At 46.4% G+C, this 20502-nt stretch overlaps 1 protein-coding gene across 6 annotated transcripts in view; it reads left to right on the top strand.

Annotated features, from left to right (window-relative positions):
* fynb (FYN proto-oncogene, Src family tyrosine kinase b) overlaps positions 1-20502 on the top strand; it is a 44043-nt gene that overhangs the window by 21435 nt on the left and 2106 nt on the right. For 3 of the 6 annotated variants that reach the window (XM_029140793.2, XM_029140794.3, XM_055506246.1), the window contains 10 exons: positions 9110-9366; positions 12588-12684; positions 14914-15012; positions 15452-15555; positions 15643-15792; positions 17549-17713; positions 17987-18142; positions 18962-19141; positions 19562-19638; positions 20187-20340. In XM_029140793.2, coding sequence (XP_028996626.1) covers positions 9120-9366; positions 12588-12684; positions 14914-15012; positions 15452-15555; positions 15643-15792; positions 17549-17713; positions 17987-18142; positions 18962-19141; positions 19562-19638; positions 20187-20340 — 1429 coding nt within the window. In that variant the 5' untranslated portion in view covers positions 9110-9119. The remainder of the gene's footprint in view (positions 1-9109; positions 9367-12587; positions 12685-14913; positions 15013-15451; positions 15556-15642; positions 15793-17548; positions 17714-17986; positions 18143-18961; positions 19142-19561; positions 19639-20186; positions 20341-20502) is intronic. The other 3 variants (XM_029140796.3, XM_029140795.3, XM_029140798.3) reach the window with 3 other exon arrangements.

Consider the following 20502-nt stretch of genomic DNA (forward strand, 5'->3'; position numbering starts at 1 on the left):
TCAGCCCCCACCAACGAGCAGAACTCCCTCCAGAACCGGGAAACAAATTGAGGGCCCCGATCTGACACGATGTCACTGGGGAACCCGTGGAGGCGGAAGACCTGCTCCAACATGACCTGGGCTGTCTGCTTCGCGGTGGGCAGCTTGGGCAGAGGAATAAAGTGCACACACCTAGAGAACCGGTCTACCACGGTCATCACAGCTGTCTTGCCCTGAGATGGGGGAAGATCGGTTACAAAGTCCAGTGCAATATGTGACCAGGGTCGGCCTGGAACTGGCAGAGGGTGTAACAGCCCGGCTGGCCGCTGGTGTGAGACCTTGCCCATGGCACAGGTTGGGCAGGCAGCGACGTACTCCGACACGTCCCGCTTCATGGAAGGCCACCAGAACCTTTCTCCCACCCGGAACGTCGTCCGAGGGGCACCTGGATGACCGCTGACCGCGGAGTCGTGTGCCCACTGAATGACCTCCCCCCGGAGCTCAGGTGGGACGAACAGACGATTGGGAGGACATGCTGGCGGTACCTGGAGGTCCCTTACCGCTTCCCTGACGCGACGCTCCACCGGCCATGAAACCGCCCCCAGTAGACACTTCGCCGGCAGGATTGTCTCTGGTTCCGTGGCCTCTTCCGGTGCCTCGTTAAGCCAGGACAGCGCGTCGGGCTTCGTGTTTTTGGACCCTGGTCGGTACGAAAGATGGAAGTTAAAGCGACTGAAAAACAGAGCCCACCTGGCCTGGCGTGAATTCAGTCGCTTGGCGGTCCTCAAGTACTCCAGGTTCTTATGGTCCGTATACACCATGAACGGTTGTTCGGCTCCCTCCAACCAATGTCTCCATTCTTCAAGGGCCACTTTGACCGCCAGCAGCTCTCGGTCCCCGATGCCGTAATTTCTCTCTGCTGGGGACAGTTTCCGGGACATAAAAGCACACGGGTGGAGCCTACCTCCAGCCGGGTCCCGCTGTGATAGGACGGCTCCCACTCCCGTGTTGGAGGCGTCTACCTCCACGATGAACTGTCTTCCTGGGTCCGGCATGTGCAGAATGGGAGCGGACGTAAAGCTCTCCTTCAGCCGTCGGAAAGCGGCTCCTGCGTCCGCCGTCCACTGAAACGAAGACTTGGCAGATGTTAATGCATGTAGTGGCGCCGCGATGCTACTGAACCGCCGGATGAACTTGCGGTAAAAATTGGCGAAGCCCAGAAACCGCTGGACGTCCCTGCGGCACTGGGGAACTGGCCATTCTTCCACCGCCCGCGTTTTGGCCGGGTCCATCTGGATTCGGCCCTGTGAAACGATGAAGCTGAGAAATGCTACGGTCCCCACATGAAACTCGCATTTCTCGGCCTTCACAAACAGTCTATGCTCCAGCAGCCGTTTGAGCACCTGCCGCACGTGAGAGACGTGCTCCTCCTTGGAGCGAGAAAAGATCAGTATGTCATCTAAATATACAATTACGAAGCTGTTGATCATAGGCCCCAGTATCTCATTGACGAACGCCTGAAAGATGGCTGGTGCGTTAGTGAGTCCGAACGGCATTACGAGATACTCGTAGTGCCCATTGGGTGTGTTGAAGGCCGTTTTCCACTCGTCGCCTTCCCGAATCCGCACCAAGTGGTAGGCGTTGCGGAGGTCCAGCTTGGTGAAGCAGGTGGCACCAGACAGCAGCTCGAAGGCAGAGGACAAGAGGGGTAATGGGTAAGAGTCCCTGACGGTAATATCATTCAGGCCACGATAGTCAATGCAGGGTCTCAGTGACCCATCCTTTTTGCTCACGAAAAAGAATCCTGCTCCGGCGGGGGACGAGGATGGCCGTATGATTCCAGACGCTAAAGCTGAGTCCAGGTACTCCCTCATCGCCGCCCGTTCCTTAGGTGACAGATGGAAGAGCCTGCCCTTGGGTGGCGCTGTACCTGGCCTCAGATTAATTGCGCAGTCATGTTTTCGGTGCGGGGGCAGGGATGTGGCTCTGACCTTACTGAAGACCATGCGCAGGTCATGGTAGCAGTCCGGGACGTCCTTAAGGTCAGCCGCCTCTTCCCCTTCCATGTCCAGCCCGCTCTGCAAGGCCTCCGGCTCAGGATTGGACTGGAAGCAGGTGCGCCGACACTCCGGGTCCCACTCGCGCACCTCCCCACTCCTCCAATCCAGCGTGGGGTTGTGTCTCCTCAACCAGGTGTGGCCTAAAACAATGGGATGATAACAGGATTCCACAACTAAAAATGTGATTGTCTCTGAATGTCCGTCAGCAAATGACATGGAAACAGGGGCAGTGTGATGTGTGACTCTCCACAGTCTTCGACCGTCCAGCGCCGCCGTCTCCACAGGTGACGCTAATGGCGCCGTCTGGATGCCCATCTGACCGACCAGCCCTGCGTCCATCAGGCTGGCGTCCGCGCCCGAGTCGATCAGCACCCCCTGCTGGATGGAACGAGCATTGCATGTCAGGGTCACGGTTGGAAGGGATCGTGCGGAGGCACTGCCAAGCATGATCCGGCTCATCGCTACCCTCCGCGCTAGCGATGAGCCTGGTCTTTTAGCGGGCACCGCGCCGCAAAGTGCCCTGCCTGTCCACAGTACATGCAGAGCTGTTGGGTGCGGCGTCTGCATCTCTCCTCCTCGGTGAGGCGCGTGCGACCGATCTGCATCGGCTCTTCCACGTTTGGCTGTGCTCCCGTGCTCCTCTGACCCGGCGGATCAATCGCCTCCCGTGGCGGTCTCCTCGGACTGCTATCAACTCATCCAGGCCGCTGGGTAAATCACGGCTCGCCAAACAGTCTTTAACCCGGCGAGATAATCCGCGGATGAAAACGTCCCCTAGAGCCGTCGCGTCCCAGCCGGCCTCCGCCGCCAGGGTCCTGAACTCAATGGCGTATTTGGCGGTCGTTCTCTTCCCCTGTCGGATATTCACCAGTCTCTGAGCCGCCTCGCGGCCCGGGATGATCTCTTGAAAGATCTGCTTTAACGCCGCTGAGAAGGCGGAGAATGTGGCCACACACGGAGAATTGTTCTGCCACTCTGCTGTCGCCCACGCCTCAGCCTCTCCTGTCAGGTGGGAGACGGCGTAATCTACGCGGGATCTCTCCGTGGGAAAAGCAGGTGCGTGCAGCTCAAAATGGATCTCGCACTGAGTGATAAACGCTCTGCAATCCCCGGTCTCGCCCGAGAAGCGAGTGGGCGCTCCCAGACGAGCGTCGGGTGCCGGGGTGGTCAGCGCGGAAGCCGCGGAGATCGCACTCGCCGCGGCGGCGGCCACGGGAACCCGAATCGGCGCCTCCTCGCCGACGGTGTGCTGAGCCAGCCGACTCACCGCCTCCGCCAGGTTGGTCATCGCCGCCTCTTGCCGCAGAGCGCAGTCCGCCAGCTTCTGCAGCGCGTCATGGGTCTTCTCCTCCTGCTCGCTGAGTCGCTGTCCCTGGGCGAGCAGCGCGGCACGGAGGGTCTCTACGCTGGTTGGGTCCATGTCTGGCCAGATCGTTCTGTCAGGTTTTGGCAGAGCTTGGACCCACATGCACAGCACAGAGACCACAGGCAGAACGTAGGGTTAAACGGTTTATTCAGAATCACAGACAATCCGGGTCATGCACAGTCAATCACGGGGCTTCGGTACCGGTGGGGCAGGCTGGTTCGGATCCGGGGCAGGCAGAGGTTCGGTAACAGAAGATCGCAGTTTTACGGTACCGTGAGGGAGCAGGCTGTCTCGTAGTCGGGCGGTTAGGTTCGTTATCCAAGAGCAATCCAAGCAGTAGTACAGATCAGGGAGTCGGCAGGAATCAGGAGTCAGAAACGGAACAGGGTCACGGCACATGAACAGAGTAACTAATTGCTGGAAAGTGTAGTCTGGCTTACAACGATCTGGCAAGGTGTTCTGGGGCTGATGGTGCTTAAGAATGCTGAGGATAATTACTGATACGGAACAGGTGAGACTAATGACGACCGGAAATAAAGCTGAAACTAAGGTGAGGTGGCAGGAAACCGGAAGTATAATGCAGTAAAGCAGGATGTGACTCGTAGACGTGACAGGCTTAGAGTGTTTAGAAAATAAAGAGAACCACTTCCGTGGTTCTGATGCAGCTAAAATGAATTCAAACTTTCCACTGAGCCCAGGGACCAGTTCTTATACCAAACACCAAAATTTAGGAGCTGCAATAAAAAAAAACAATCTAGAGCAAGGAACTGCCAACTGTTTCAAACTTAACATTACCATCACTTGGAAGTGTATTTTATCGTACCTGCATTCTTTTACTATTTGCACAGTCTCTGGAGTGTTCCTAATTTAGATTTCACCACTTACCAATTGTGTTTGACCAATTATAAATCTTCAATGTGGACTACACTAAGTGACTGACAGGGATGGTGGCTTCTGAAAGCCAACAGACTGACTGGAATCCCTACAGGGAAGAATTTAAACTCACTACTTGGCAGTACTTGGTAGTAGAAGTACAGTAAGACCAACTGACAGAGAACGAAGAATGCAACAAACAAAATAGATGGCTATGATGAAAACAAAACAAACTTGACTATGGATATAATTTAAATAACAAAAAGTCACTGCAAAGCTGGAAAGAGTGTGCTTTGTCTGTCACCTGTCACATTGTCTTATTGCTAGGGTTGAGTCTCATTTTGGTTTGAGCTTTCAGCTTTCAGGTTTCAGCTCTGATAACTAATTCCAGTCCATACTACTTCCTTGGCTCAGTCCATTGCTGCCTCAGAACGGTGAGCCACATCTGTTGCTGTTCCACTGAAGGTGTCTGTGTGGTTCTGCTGCAGATTGATGACACATACTTTATGATTTATGGTTTTATTCTGGGGTGTAGTATATTGTTTATTTGTGCTTGCTTTATTACAGCTTTTTTGATACTTTATGATCACTATGAAGTACGCTGTAGACTGAAATGGACTACTGCTGTTGGCTAGTCCCCCTTATTCTAAAGGAGCTCTAATCATAATGCACATCAGTATGACTTATATAGTAGAATTATCACTTTGCTCATAGCTTTAACTGAATTCATTGCAGCTTTGTTTAGACTATGCAGGTGTGCCTAAAAAGGTGGCTACTGAGTGCATGTATGTATTAAAAATTTAATCCAGAGCACTAAGGAGGATGTGCTGTGACATGCTGGCACAGGTTGCTGCCTGATGCTGACAGGGTGGCATGCTGGGAGAGACGAGGCGAGGGCAGAGCATGTAATGCTCGTTCCTCATCTGCACCCACCCAATTTATTAATGTAGCACCAATTCACAACTAAGGCAAGGTTTCCGATCTTTCAAAGTTTAAGGATATAGCTCCAAGGAAACCCAGCACCTCCCTTTTCTGCTCCACTTTTCTTTTCCCAGGTTATCATTACTCCATGCAGACCTCCTTACCTCTGTACCATGGTACTGTACTGGTGCAGTTTTTTTCCTCCCATTGAAGGACACACCTCTGTGACAGTGTAAGCTCAATCAGCTGTCGGTACTATAACATGATGAGAAACAGCCACTTTGGTTTTATCACTTCTTTAGACAGGCATACAATACCTCTGTGTTGTGACAATCTGTCAACTGGTGGGTGATGCCAGACTACTCTCCACCTTTTCGAACATGATTAACATCATGAGAATCCCTACTAATGGGGAAAATAATTTAGGATGTATAATACACCATGCAGGAATGTTTCCATTCATACAGTAGTAAATGTTTGTGGCTTTTTAAGATTTTGTCAAGTTTAATATTACAGTAGATTAAGGTTTATATTTCCACTGTGTTGAATTTTTGTTGTGACATGAATCAAATTTAATTTAATTTAAGGAGGTGCAAATCACACAGGACAGTGAGGCTGACTATACAGTAATAGTTAGGTAAATTTAGCAGAACAGCAAACACTGACATGAGCTGTAGGGCATTAAGTGTGTCCTTTTCAAGGATATGTTTTACTATACGTATATCACAGACTGTGTGACACAAATTTCTAGTTGGCCTCTGCACCCTGTTTCCTCCCTCCTGAAGGTGGAAGTGTTTTCAATCAGACAGATATAATCCAACTGGGACTGACTTCAGCCCACCTATCAACAAGGGGATAGGGAAACCCTTACCCTGAGGCTAAACATGGCAGCATGGCTTTCACCAACAGCCTCACTGAAACATGCCACAGAACCTCCCCATCAAATATGTATGCAAACATCTCCCTCAGTGGGAAGCCAAAACATCCCTTCAGCCCTATGAATGATTCACCTGAAGTGGCATGTGCCCCTGAATGAACCCTGCATCCCTTTATTCGTTATTTCTTTCTTTTGCTTGGACATGTAGTTCAGTTGGTAAGCATAGTTCACGTAGATATTAATCAACTTGAGTTGTTTTTCTTCATTAATTCCTTTCATGCTCTTCAGGTGATACGGTAATATTGCAGTCCATCCAGTGTTATATGAAAAGGCTTTAGCTCTTACTAATTATAGATCTGTCTCAGCGGCTTGTCATGTGCTCCATCATAGAATAGAATTCTCCCTTAGGGTTGATTTATTTCATGTTGACTGTGAAGTATGGGAGGCTGGCCTTGCTCTCTTTTTTCCCTACATTAAAAGTGAGCTTTTCAATGAGTCCTATTGGTATTAAAATATGGCCAGGGCCCAATCTAGTTTGGGTTGTCATTTTTTCCTGAAAGGGTTAACAGTAAAACAGACCCTACAGCAAGCAGGTGGCAGCTTTTTCTGTGAAGGAGGAATAATTAATCAGCAGTGAGTGCCGCATGAAAAGGAGGGAAGGAAGGGATGAATAAAAGGAAGAAAGAGCCTTCAGTTCAAAGAGAGCAGTCAGTGATGAGCTTGGCCCTTTGTATCCCGGCAGAAGGCTGCGGAGGGAGGAATCGGACATGGCTTATGACTGGCTGTCTTTAGGAGAAAGTACAATGTAGGTTTGACGTTAATCCAGGAATCTGATTACACTATCATTCTAATAGATTAGAGGTGGTAGGGAAATTACAAAACACTTTCAGTCACAGTTTTGCTGTGGAGTTCAGGGTTCCTACATGATCACGTTTGGCAATTCTTAATAATTATCTTATTTTCTTGCACAGAAGTCTAACATGCTGTTCTGACTTTTGCTAAAGTTCTAGAAGCTCCAGATGTTTGTTAATGAGTGGTTCACTAATTTGCCACTGCATTTGCAGTAACATGCAATAATTAATAAAGTTAAAGCTGCAGAACTATGTTCATCTGTTGGAAGAACACTCATCCACAACTGGGCCTGTTGGTCATTTCTGGTTCTTCCTGGCAGATGTCTGTATTTTTGGATTACCAACATGCTCTAGTACTACCTTTGTTTAATTGTTCTATGTAGAAAAAGCTAAATGTTCACCTGCAACTGTATAGCACTTTTCTACCTAGTGGTACTCATAGCGCTTTTACACTGTATTAACATTCACCCATTTATTCACACAAACGCACCGATGACAGAACTGCTCTGCTGACACCGGGGGCAACTTTGTTTGTTGTCTTGCCCAAGGCACAGATGAATCGCAGAACCACCGACCCTATGGTTGGTGGCCAACAGCTCTACCGCTTGAGCCATTTCTGTGTGTTTAATGTCTGTACATAGACATCGCTGTCCCTGGGAATGTGATTGTTTGTGGCACTGTCATCTCTGCGAGCAACGACCACATTCATCGTCATCCTTCCACCAAATATCATTCAACAACTGCACACTAACAGCTTCCCATGTGGCTCAGAGGGATCAATGCACTTGTTTCCCTTTCAAAAAGCATATTCACTCTGTCACTACCAGTCATGGATTATGTAAAGAACATGTGCAGTAGAAACACAGAGCACTGCCTTCACACACTGACATAACATAAGTCAAAATAAATCTTCTTCACATACTGTAAATGGGATGTCTGATTTCATCTGCCTTTTCCTGTTAGCACTGTCCTTGAGGTTAGGAAGCTACAAGTTTACAATCAGCAGACACTTGTTATGCTGTTGGATATAAAACTATGTTCAGATTTGCCCCTTTTCTCTGCAGCAGTATGTAATCTGAGTGATCAATCTGTGATTATTTTGGAGGAGCGTGTCCGCATGGGGCTGCTGTTCTGAGTGGGAAGGAAAGGCCTAAACAAGACCTTATGGATGATTCATGTCTAGGGTTTTAGAAAGGTGCAGTTGGCCTATTAACAGCAAGTCTGAAATCCTTTGTACCTGTGATGCGATGCGACTAGTGTTGGTTATTTAGAGTTCATTCAGTTTACAACTGTAGGACACTTGTTGCAGATGATGCAGAGGAGGTGGTCACCATAGCAGCTAAGCTACTTCACCATAGTGGAGCTTTGAAGTCCTCTTCCTGTTTTTTTAATGGTTTCCACATTAGAAAAGCTGAAACATAATTTTGTCCAAATTGTGAATCGTCACAGCCTTTTGTGTTCCGTATGTTCATGGCTTCGATGCCTCAAGTTGTCATTGACTGCTATGATTTTTTTAAAATATATAAAAAAGGGGTGTTTTTTATTTGTAAGTATGGAGGTTTGGTCTATTATATACAGTACGAGGCCCCACAAATAGAGATGGTGATTTGCAAAGGGTTAATTCCAGATCCATTGACTTAAAGCTGAGTGCGTCAATGTTGTGGTGAACCTGACTGTGCAGTATGTGCTGCAACAACAGTCCAGAATGTTCATGATAAATAAAGTATGTTAACATGAAAGAAATAATGGGGAAAACCTCAGAGGGTGGTGCTTGATTTGTGGTCGTTCTTCTGTATTCAGCCTGTTTAGATCATATCAGCTGACACCAAAACAAGTCCACCGAGTTGCATCATGTCAGAGGAAGGACCCAGCTGTTGGTTGTATTATTTTCTACGTCTTTAGTTAACCTTCAGTATTTGACAAGTTTTACTAAATCATTGTTACACAAGAAATAAATAAAAGGTAACCTAAGGGATTTATCTTTCTGGGTGATTTTAATTGTTCAGCTTAGTAATAAGAGCTTCACCATGTCTCCAACAAACTTCAAACAAAACAAAACAGTCTTCCCCCACTCCTAATTAAGCCCAGGCTTTATAAATCTCTATTCAAGTTCTGACTTTTAGAGCCATTTCATTTGTTGGCCTTGTGTTCATCTAAACCATTGTTCTCTTTTTGTCCACAGATTATAGAGAATGGGCTGTGTGCAATGCAAGGATAAGGAAGCGACCAAATTCACAGACGAGCGTGACACCAGCACCTCCCAGGGAGCGGGCTACCGCTATGGGGCCGACCCCACTCCACAGCATTACCCCAACTTTGGGGTTACTGCCATTCCCAATTACAACAACTTTCACACCCCTGTTGGACAGGGAATGACGGTGTTTGGAGGCGTCAGCACTTCCTCTCACACTGGAACCCTAAGGACTCGGGGTGGGACAGGTAAGGGTTAGTTAGTTGGTGTTATGTGTCACTGTACAGCAACTTTGGTTTAGTGCTTGTTTGGTCTCAGTGAGTTGGAGGTGGAAATGTTTCTAATCCAAATCTAATTGTATGCATTTGCATTAATTCAGAGAATATATCCATCCATCCAACCATCTTCTACCGCTGAATCCCATGTCTCGGGGGTGACGGGGGTCTGGAGCCTATTGCAGCAGGCTAAGGGCGGGAGGCAGGGTACACCCTGAACAGGTCGCAGAGGACAGTGGAAATAAAGGCAGAAACCATTTTAAATGAAAGACTTTCATCTCCAGGTCGACAGATTCCTGCAGTGTTCTGCGCACTAAAATCACGTCGTCGACTTCACTGTCAGAATTAAACAGCCTCACAATTACTTCGTCACACACTTTCTTGGGTTTTTTTGCACTGTTTTCCTTGTAGTGAAAGGAGCTGCATGCCCTGATGGACAGGCCTTTTTGACTTTTGTTGAGCGCAATAACTGTGTGGTTTACGCTTAAGAATAGGGGAAACGTCTTGGTGAAATAGTCATTTATTTAAGGCAGAAAGAAGAATCCGCTCCATCGACTCTGTCCATCTGACGTGGTCAGCAAGTCAATCAGATATGGGTTCCTTTAAATTAAACTGCAAGATTTGTACTATACAGTAACACCAATAGCAAGAGCACACTGAAAATTCTCCAAGCTACCACACAACAATGACTAAGGGATCATACAACACTCAATCTACAAATTTGCTTCAGCGTTTATTAAGATGCAGTGTTCAAAGCGCATGAAAAAGGTAGCGGCTTATAGTCTAATGTATAGGTCAATCCATCCTTTTTCTACTGCTGAATCCCAGGTGAGGTTGGGGGAGGGTTGGAACCCATCCCAGCAGGCTGAGGGCGGAAGGCAGGTTACACCCTGAACAGGTCACCAGCCTATTACAGGCGTCAAATAAGATAAGATCAAACATTGATCCCACAGCAGGGAAACAGTATAACATGCTAAAGCAGTAGAGGTGTGCAGTCTACTATTCTTGCAATGATGCGATAAAGGAGCTCCTCCTACACTGAGTGTTAGTCACTGTGAAGAGCCTCACTGTCTGCAGCAGGTGAGAGGTCCAGCAGTGACCACAGTGAATGTCAGTTTGGCTGGCATCCTCCTCTCACCTGCTGTCTCACCCTCACCTATTTAGTCGTTTCCTGCCTGTTCCCCAGCAGACCAACGCATAGTGGAGAGCCTAGCTAATCCAACAGGGATGTGACCTAATTAAACACTACAAGTATTGTAAATCAGCATAAGCTACTGTAGCAGCCGTCATTCTGAATGTTTGTGTTAAGTGACTTTATTAAACTTATAACGTCATGAAGCAAGACAACGTTTAGATTTCTAAAGTGTATCAGATGGTCTGTGATAGTCTTCACAGCTGACAGATCACGGTTATATGTGGTCATATAAGCTACATGGCAAAGGTCATGGACACTGAAACAGGTTGGTGCAGTGAACTGGGCAGGTACCATGCATCATCACTGTAGTCACAGTAGTCACAGTATCACACCCACCCTCTATGCTGCAGTATGTACAGAAGGAGCATGTGACGATAGTAGGACTGCTGTAGCATCAGAGAGGGACATGATTGTTTTGAACAGTGCTTTTTGTTCGCCAGCAGAAGAAAAGTGTCCCTAACACACAGTGAATGTTGATGCTGTGATAGTCGCATCTCATTGTGTTCCCAGTGCTGGTTGTGTACACATGTACACCTTCAGATGCTGCAGTACAGCATGCTTTAGGGGACCTCCCAAGGCTTCCCAGAGTCTCACTCTGACAGGACCGTCCAGGCTGGCCTGAGCGCAGCCCTTTGTGCTGCGGGCCCATTGTTTAGCTAGAGAATATTCCCACTCAGGAAATCCTTTCTGTTTGACTGAGCCCGAGCTGCTGTGCAGAGGAACTTTGCATTTCCAGTCAATTTAGCAGAGCTCCACTGGCCCAGAGTGTGGATTATTTTCTGCGTTGTGTAATCCAAATCCACAGCATGGCAGAGCAGCAGAAAGAGGTTTAGCGTTTTAATTTGGACAGAAGCCGCCCCTTCCTCTTAGCCTATGTCGTAACACAGTTGTGTAGTTTGTATGTCCTGACAGCATTTACATCTCCTCAGTGTAAATCTTGTGGTATCCTATGTGTTATTGACTTGTATGATGGTGTCTTCCCAAACAACAAATTCCTCTGAGCCTCATAACTCCATTATTTATTAATAAATTAAAATAATATCCCAATTCATACCTACTACCTTTGCGGCCTACATGGAACATTTGTACATTGCAATAACAACATTGTCATTGTGTTTGAAAAAGCCCCTCCCCCCTTATCTGTAAGTCATCACATGTAGTGCAGTCCTCAGTGTCTTGACAAAACCTCTTCAAGTCAGTATGGTTTTCCAGAAAGCCTCGGCCTTTCAAAAGTGTCTGAGGCCATGATCAATAGTGTAAGTGGACATTCTTTAGCTGATAGAGCTGTTTTTGTCTTTGGCTTTGATGAGGCACATAAATCTATCTTTAGTTTGAGACAAATGCAGATCCACATCTCTGGAAGGATCATTTTCTGTATTAAGTGTGTACATTACCTGGTATATACAGTAGCATGTATAAATGCTGCCTCACACTTCTTTCTCATTCTGTCTCCTCAGCTACATACAGTGCAGTGTGTAGCTGTCACAGCATCTCCTTTGCTGTAGTGTGAAACACACTTAGTTTGTAGCATGAGGTTAGCTGTGGATCTGAGCTAGAAGCCAAGCGTGTTCATGTTCGGCACTCTCCTTCCTTCACTCGCATCTTTCAGCAGAGATAATCTTGAATATTGAAATGTTTGAAAACATTTTTTAGGTCATGTTTTAGCCTCTGTTATGCAAGGCAGCACAGTTTCACAGTCACAGCACTGCCTGCTGCCCTTTAATGCTGGCCTTACATTGCTGTCCTACAGGTCATCTTCGCAAACTGTTGTTTGTGTTTTACCAGTAGTGTTATAATACAATAGTTGCATATTAGATTTACTGCTGATACCTGCAAATACATTCCACAAAGAACCATGATTAGCCACTCAATTCACAAGTTAAGCTTAGTTTACACTAACTTCATCATATTCTTGCCTATTGAACAGAACATTTTGTATTTAGTGTGCTGGAGTCCAGTGTGTGATCTGGACCTTGATCAGTCTTATTCCTTTCCACAGGAGTCACGCTATTTGTGGCACTTTATGACTATGAGGCACGCACAGAAGATGACCTCAGCTTCAGGAAAGGAGAAAGGTTCCAGATCATCAACAGCACGTAAGTTGATGCAACTGCTTAACACATTGTCTGCAATCAGGAATATACAGTGCATGTCAAGCCAGAATAACAGTAGAAGCTTGGACACCAGGTTTCGTAATCAAAATCAAAGTTATTAGCCTTGTGGAGCTAAAAGCATTACTGTCTATGACTGCAGGAATATTTTACACATGATGAAACAAAGTGGCTAAGTAAGCAAGGATTAACAGTATATAAAGTGTTTCATACAATGGTGGTGGTTTGAACTTACTGCGTGAGGACCAGCAGTAAAGCGAGCTTATTTAAGCTTTACACAGGGTGGAGCTGCGTTGCCAGCCAGCACTGATGGGTGTCACATTCCTCCAAGACTTCCCTCTGAACCTGGACGGGAAGAGTCATGTTCCACCCACAGAGATGCTGGCAAGGCACGGCGTTTGTACGAATGGTTTCTATTAGCTCTCTGCCTACGTGAGGCTCTGAGCTGAAGCTGACCTGAGATGATAAATATGTACTGCCATGGCAGACAGTATAGTATTAGCTCTCCACCTCACACTTTCAACCTTTCGGCCCAGTAAGATCCGTCTTCCTCCTTAACACACCCAGTTAACATCCTGTCTGAGCTGCTTGGCCTGGTTCTGGCTTCCAGCGCTAGCAGGTAGATGCAATAATCGAGGCAGCAGTCTCTCTCTCTCTCTCTCTCTCTCTGTCTCTGTCTCTCTCTCTCTCTCTCTCTCTCTCTCTCTCTCTCTCTCTCTCTCTTTCTCTCTCTCTCTCTCTCTCTCTCTCTCTCTCTGTCTGTCTGTCTCTCTCTCTCTCTGTCTCGCGCTCTCTCTGTTTCATCTGTGTTCTCTCTAACAGGGGCCAAACAGATCTGCATTTTTTATCCCTCCTCCATTCTCTCCTCTCATCTGCACCGCTCTCTGTCACACTCAGTTTCGCCTGCTTCACATGCAAATTGTCATACGCACTGACCCCTGCTGGGCAAAGGTGGAGAAAGCCCTGAAACACTCCACAGCTGCAGCCTGTCAGATCCGGTAGGAAATGAGTGACAGTTCCACTAACTCGCAGGGCTGTTGTGATCAGAATTCCCAGCACCCATTATCCTCTGGGAACCAAGTTCCACCCTTCTGGGTATCCACCAAGAGTGTCTTATTATGACAGACATAATGAGGAAATAGCTCCCATGTTGCTGAATGCTATGGATCTGCAGGGTTCTGATTCAGAGCCAATGGTTTGTGAATGTGACTCCCTTCATTAAACATCTTGTGTGGAGTTGTTCTGTCACCAGCAGTCACCCCAGGGACAGAGACAGAAGAAACTCTGTTGTTTACTCCTTATGCAGCAGGGTTGGTTTAAGGGGCTTTGTTTCTTCAAGACAAAAGAAAGAGCCCCACCCAGACCCATCTGTTTATGTCTCCAACCCCTCACAAACACATATACTAAGTTATATTAAACAGGGCTTACCCGTCCTACTCTCTCTTAGAAAGGCAGGCAGTTCCGCCACCGATGCCTTCCTATAGACCCCTGTGGCAGGCTGTATGTGCTGTGGATGTCATCTCTTTATTTAACACAAGTGAATGTCTCTTCTCTGTCACTGTCCTCTGCCTTCACACTGAAAAACACACCCAGAGGCATTCACTGCTGATGTATAAAGAACAAGCACCAGGCAGTGTAACATGTCAGAGGGACATTGTCAGAGCCTAGTAACAGTAGGGTGCAGTGGTAAGGATGGATGGGTGGTGAACTACCACTGTCAACAGGGATGAAGATGCTGAGGTTCTTTGTAGACATGATTAGGAAGGAGCACAAAAGAGAGACAGCTCACATTGGCTGTAGTAGCTACAAAGTCAGAGAAGCCAGACTGAGATGGTTTGGACATGTGCAGAGGAGGGAAAGTGATTAGTTTGGTGGAAGGATGTTGGAGGTGGAGCTGCCAGGCGAGAGGACGACCAAAGAGGTGATACATGGATGTGGTGACAGAGGACATGAGGTTGGCTGGTGTCAGAGTAGAAGATGCCCAGAGTAGAGATGACGGACTGTGTAGACCCCTGATGGAAAAAGACCAAAGGTTAACTGGAGGCGTGAACATATGTTTGTCTTTGTCTTATATAAGCAGTTCAGTGATTCCTCAGTCTTTATAGTGTTTGCACATGTAGAATAACTTACTCTGCTTGACCTACTGTAGCACTGACCCACTGTTTCCTTTAGTCTCCACAACAGTTCTAATGCATTACTTGGTCTGTCTTTCAGTGAAGGCGATTGGTGGGATGCTCATTCCCTCACTACCGGTGGCAGCGGATACATTCCCAGTAATTACGTGGCTCCAGTGGACTCCATACAGGCAGAGGAGTAAGTGTGTGCATGCGTGTGTACGTGCGTGCGTGCGTGCGTGCGTGGCTGCTTGCTGTGACACTGTTCCATGACCTGCTCCTGGCAAATTCTGAGGACATAAATTCATGTGAGACATCATCACCATTATCACAGTTCCAACATTCTGTGACTCCATGACGACATGTCCTCCATTTGACTTCTTAGCATACTGTATAATGGTGCCAATGGTGATGCAGAGACACACTGATATTTAAATGCTTTAAAGTCACAATGTTTAGATGTTCCTCTTTTCCAGTCTAGTGTTTGTTTGACACAGTTTCTTTATCAGCCTGTGAAATCTCCATACACTTTACACCACCACACATTTTTGAATTATATTACATTGATGCAATGGTTCTTGGAGAAGGTAATACAGATAAGATCCTGATTTGTCAACATTTCTCTCCTTTAATTACAGCTGGTACTTTGGTAAACTGGGTCGCAAGGATGCAGAGAGACAGCTGCTGTCTTCAGGAAACCTCCGAGGCACCTATCTCATACGGGAGAGTGAAACTACGAAGGGTAACTCCTCTGCTCCTGACTATGCCACATTAGGTTGATTATTCTTTGGCCACATCTCATGTCATATCACTAATCTGTATACTCCAGGTGCCTTTTCCTTGTCCATACGAGACTGGGATGATGTGAAAGGCGACCACGTCAAGCATTATAAGATCCGCAAGCTGGACAGTGGCGGCTACTACATCACCACCAGGGCTCAGTTTGAGACACTTCAGCAGCTGGTTCAGCACTACTCAGGTACCAGTACCCAGCCTCTTATTAGCATTCATGCTGAATTAGGAGCATATCTTATATAGAAATTACAGGTCTTTATAGAGGATATTGTGTAAATGCATCTTCTGATTTTCAATTTTTTCAGTCTGCAGATTAAAACACTTTGCAGTAGTTAATAGCACTTAAAATGATTAATAATGAATCTCAGGAATCTTAGAATCAGAAAAACAGCGCCTGATGCAAATATCATCATGAATCTATAGTATTTGTGATTCATATTGTGTAATTTATTGCAGTAAGAGGCTTTGTTATGTTTGGAGACAGAGTGGCAACATTTGCACAAGCCCAGATAGAAATGTCAAAGGCCATTTCCTCCTATTGATCCAAAACGCAGACGCTGTATCACGCTGCTCTACTGTATAATCGGCATCTGTTTGCTGATGTAAAAGGAGACTTTCACACTGACTGAATGTAGAAACACATATTAGATGCAGCAAACCACGTACTGAGATGCAGCTTTTTTTTATCAATGAGAGCCAGGACGTTGGTGTGCCGGAGATGCGTTTGCAGCAGTGGGAATGTATCTTTATTGAGTTAGTTGCTTCCGATCACGGCTGTGTTCAGGAGTCAGCTAAAGCTTCTCTGCTGCTGACACATTAAACCTTTGATTCACAAAGTGAGCCAGTGATTACTGCTCTTGGTTTACAATGCATTCAGCTTTTTATCTTCCTCAATGTGTTGTGTTTTCTCTTTTTGTCTCCCTCACACTTTGACATATTTCATCTGCTCTAAAATCAACATCATGTCGTTTCTGTATGTGTTTGTGTCATGGAGCATTAACTCTCCTACTGTTGCAGATGACGTACACACACACACTGACTGGTGCTTTCATGGCTTCCTGCTCTGTTTTGTTTTTAAGGGTCATATGCAGCATTACTGTTTGTGCAGTCTGCAGCATGTTACTGCTTGTTCATTCATTATATACGGTGTCAGTGCTTGATGCTTAAATACCACCACAAACAAGATTTCATAATTTAACAGAAATATCTATAAAAAATGGAGGAAAGGAGCACCAGGTTTAAGATCCAGCATGTTCCTTACTGTCCATACGTCACACTGATCTACTGAATCTACACTGCTGCTTGCTCTGTGCATATGCATATTGACAGATTGTATGATAGCCAGCAGAGCGTGGAGCTGTATTGATATCTGAGACGGCATCAGCTGAGAAGTTCCAGGTCCAACGAGTCCCTGTGAATTGCAGGACTTTATCTTTACTGCTCAGTGCAAACACCTGAAGCCTTATCAGTGGCCGTGGGGGGGGGTGCACTTTGTTCCAACTGGACTGGCAGGGAAGCTCTAGATATTAGCATGGATGTGGTTGCTTTAATCAATGATGGAAAACAGCATTAAAGCAAGTGATGCACCCACCTGACTGTGTATGTTGTCTGATAAGCTGAAGAGCCTACGTCCTGTACCACACAGCCCCTAACTACTTGAATGTACCTGATGCCCTTTAACTTTATGGTTAACCACAGGTTTATGTTCATTTCCCACTAAGAGACAGAGAGCGGGTGCTGTTTACATGCATGACAGTTGCCATAACAGCCCATTTTTTATATTGTACATCAAGATGAGCAATAAGGAGCAAAGGAAGCCCCAAAAGCAGGAAGCAGCTGTCAGTTTGTTTGTTGTCTGGGTGCTTTAAAACTCGTGCTAACTCTTTGTCTATGCTACTTTCTCGCTGTGCTCTTCTTACTGTGCTGCTTTGTGCGTGCAGACCGAGCCGCTGGGCTCTGCTGTCGCTTGGTGGTGCCCTGCCATAAAGGGATGCCCCGCCTCGCTGACCTGTCTGTCAAAACAAAGGACGTGTGGGAGATTCCTCGAGAATCACTGCAGCTGATCAAGCGCCTTGGGAACGGGCAGTTTGGGGAGGTCTGGATGGGTACGGATCCAGTCGCCTTCGGACGACGAGGTCACATGGAACAAGGCCACACTGAGTTAACCACCAGAGTGGCTCCAACAAAGGCTTGGAGGGCTACAATAAGCAGTGATTTCGTCGTTCTCAGTTTGGAGGTTTGGTTTTTGACCCCTCCTCCAAAGAATCTGGACCCTCATCAGTGTGTCAGCAGACTGTGTTGGCCTTCTTCCATGTGCCTCAGTGCATGTTCCCCCTCCTGTAGTTAACCCTGTGTCCCTTCCCTTCCCTTCCCTGTAGAGAGTGCGGATGGTTTGTGCTTTAATTTAACGGGCGTGTGTGTGAACTACATCCCTGACACTGTGGGCTTGAGTCACGATGCCTGGGAGATCACCAGAGATGCACTTGAATTGGAAGTAAAACTGGGCACAGGATGTTTTGCTGATGTATTTTACGGTAAGGAATTAAAAAGTACTCACTTCTGACCTTGGTCCACCTTAAAATCAGGAAAGTAGTCACAGTTTAGTGACTAATAATTACCTTCATGCATATGCTGTTTTATCACAGAAACTTTTATATTAAATAGGGCAGATAATAATTATAATAATAATAATAATTCATTTGTTTTATTAACAGCTATTGACTGGAAATGAGTTACATCATTACATCAGGTTGGACCTTACTGTAGACATACTGGTGATGACACTGGATATAGCTCCTCACCCAACTTTCCAATTCACTGATTTAAGAGCTGGTTCTTAACTCACCTCCTCTCCCACCAGTCATACACTGACTCTGCCTACCAATAATTCTCATATCCGTTATTGTCACAGAATGAAGCCAATGGAGTGGTACCTTCATTGACGTGATTACAAAGATCCATATCTCGCTGACGCAGCTTAAAGCATGACATAGTCAATATACTGCTAATTATTATTCTGCTAAGGATCATCTGCAGTGAAGCCTGTGGCTGTCAAAGCCCTAATGATCATGATGATGTTGTCGGCTTCTAAATACCGTTTCTAATGAAGGTCCACTCCACAATTCCCCACCTACTGTACTTGTCCTTAGCTGAGCCACTGTGCATGAGAGTTGCTTCCTATACCCCTTGTGTTAAGTTGACTCCATTGTCATTTCATTGGGACTCAGATCAGTTCTACCGATCAGGTCTGCCATGAAATTACATTGTTTGAGTTTTAAGTATAAAGTCTTTCACTTCACTTCACCAAGTTCTAAATGAGTGTATGTATGTGATACGTGACATGCTTGTTCCAGGAACGTGGAACGGCACCACTAAGGTGGCGGTAAAGACTCTAAAGCCTGGTACCATGTCCCCGGAGTCCTTCCTGGAGGAGGCTCAGATCATGAAGAAGCTGCGCCATGACAAGCTGGTGCAGCTCTACGCTGTGGTTTCTGAGGAGCCCATCTACATAGTCACTGAGTACATGGGCAAAGGTACAGGACCCCTAACATGTCAAATCGTTGTACTGTACATGGACACACAGACCACATCCACAGCACTCACAGGCTTTCAGTACCCATTACATTGTAAGTCCAAGGGGTCAGAACAACTGTTGAATCTGATGATTGGACTCTAACACCGTCCAAAGGCCTGAGATGTAGAAAGCCCACAACAAACACTGTGGATGCACAGATACACCAGAGAACACAAGTCACAAAATACAGTCCTCAATCCCACCGTCTCGGGCCTTTCCCAACTGACCATATGAAGCCAAATTACATATACAACCTCATGTCCCTGAAACCTTCAGCTGCCGCGTTGCTGACTGGTTTGTATTTTCTGAATGTTGAGGGTGAAGGAACAGAAGATTTACGGACTGCACCTAATGAGCACTATGTCTATGTCCCCAAAAGGAAGTCTGCTGGACTTCTTAAAGGATGGAGAAGGACGAGGGTTGAAACTGCCGAACTTGGTGGACATGGCTGCACAGGTACAGCAAGTACCAAAATTTCAAAAAAAAAAAAAAAAAAAAAGAACCATATAAAAGAAGCAAATATTAAGAAGAACACAGTCAGAAATAAGGGTTGTCTTTGGGTTGTTGTGTTTTCTTGATATTGAAAGATGTGTTGTGCTGGTCATAAGATTTTAAATGACCCCTTAATTTTTGGCCATACTGTATTACTAAGTTCAAGCCCAAAAGGCAGCAGGATCTATGCTTTGTTGACCCATAGATCAAAACCATTCAACCATTCATTGCCTCCTGTCTACAGAGATTTGTGCCTAAAGTAACAGTTTAGATGGACAGAGCCAGGGCCAGCACGGTTTTACTTGATGGGTGTGTGTCAGAAAGAAAAACAACAACAAAGTGCAACAGCTACACACAAGAAATGCACAGATAAGAAAACTGGGAGTCCAGGAACGTCAGCAGATGGTCATGCTACCTATAGCTGTGGTACCGATGGCTTTTGTACCAATGGCTGTAGTACTAATGGCCGTGGTACTGATGTAGCTGATATAGGCTGCTTTGGTGTGCTTCAGGTGGCAGCAGGCATGGCCTACATTGAGAGGATGAACTACATCCACAGAGACCTGCGCGCCGCCAACATCCTGGTAGGAGACAGCCTGGTCTGCAAGATTGCTGACTTTGGCTTGGCGAGGCTCATCGAAGACAACGAGTACACTGCTCGGCAAGGTGGGGGCTCACACTGATGCTGTGTTCATGCAGTAGCAAATTCTAATGCTCCCACCCACTTAGTGTAGCAGGAGACTCTCAGCAACAGTCACTAATTCATTTTCTTGTTAAGTTATGATCACATACTATCTGTGCTCCACATCATGATTTGGACCTCAAGGC

This window comes from Betta splendens, chromosome 24 (genome assembly GCF_900634795.4).
Source record: "Betta splendens chromosome 24, fBetSpl5.4, whole genome shotgun sequence".
Classification (NCBI taxonomy): Eukaryota; Metazoa; Chordata; class Actinopteri; order Anabantiformes; family Osphronemidae; genus Betta; species Betta splendens.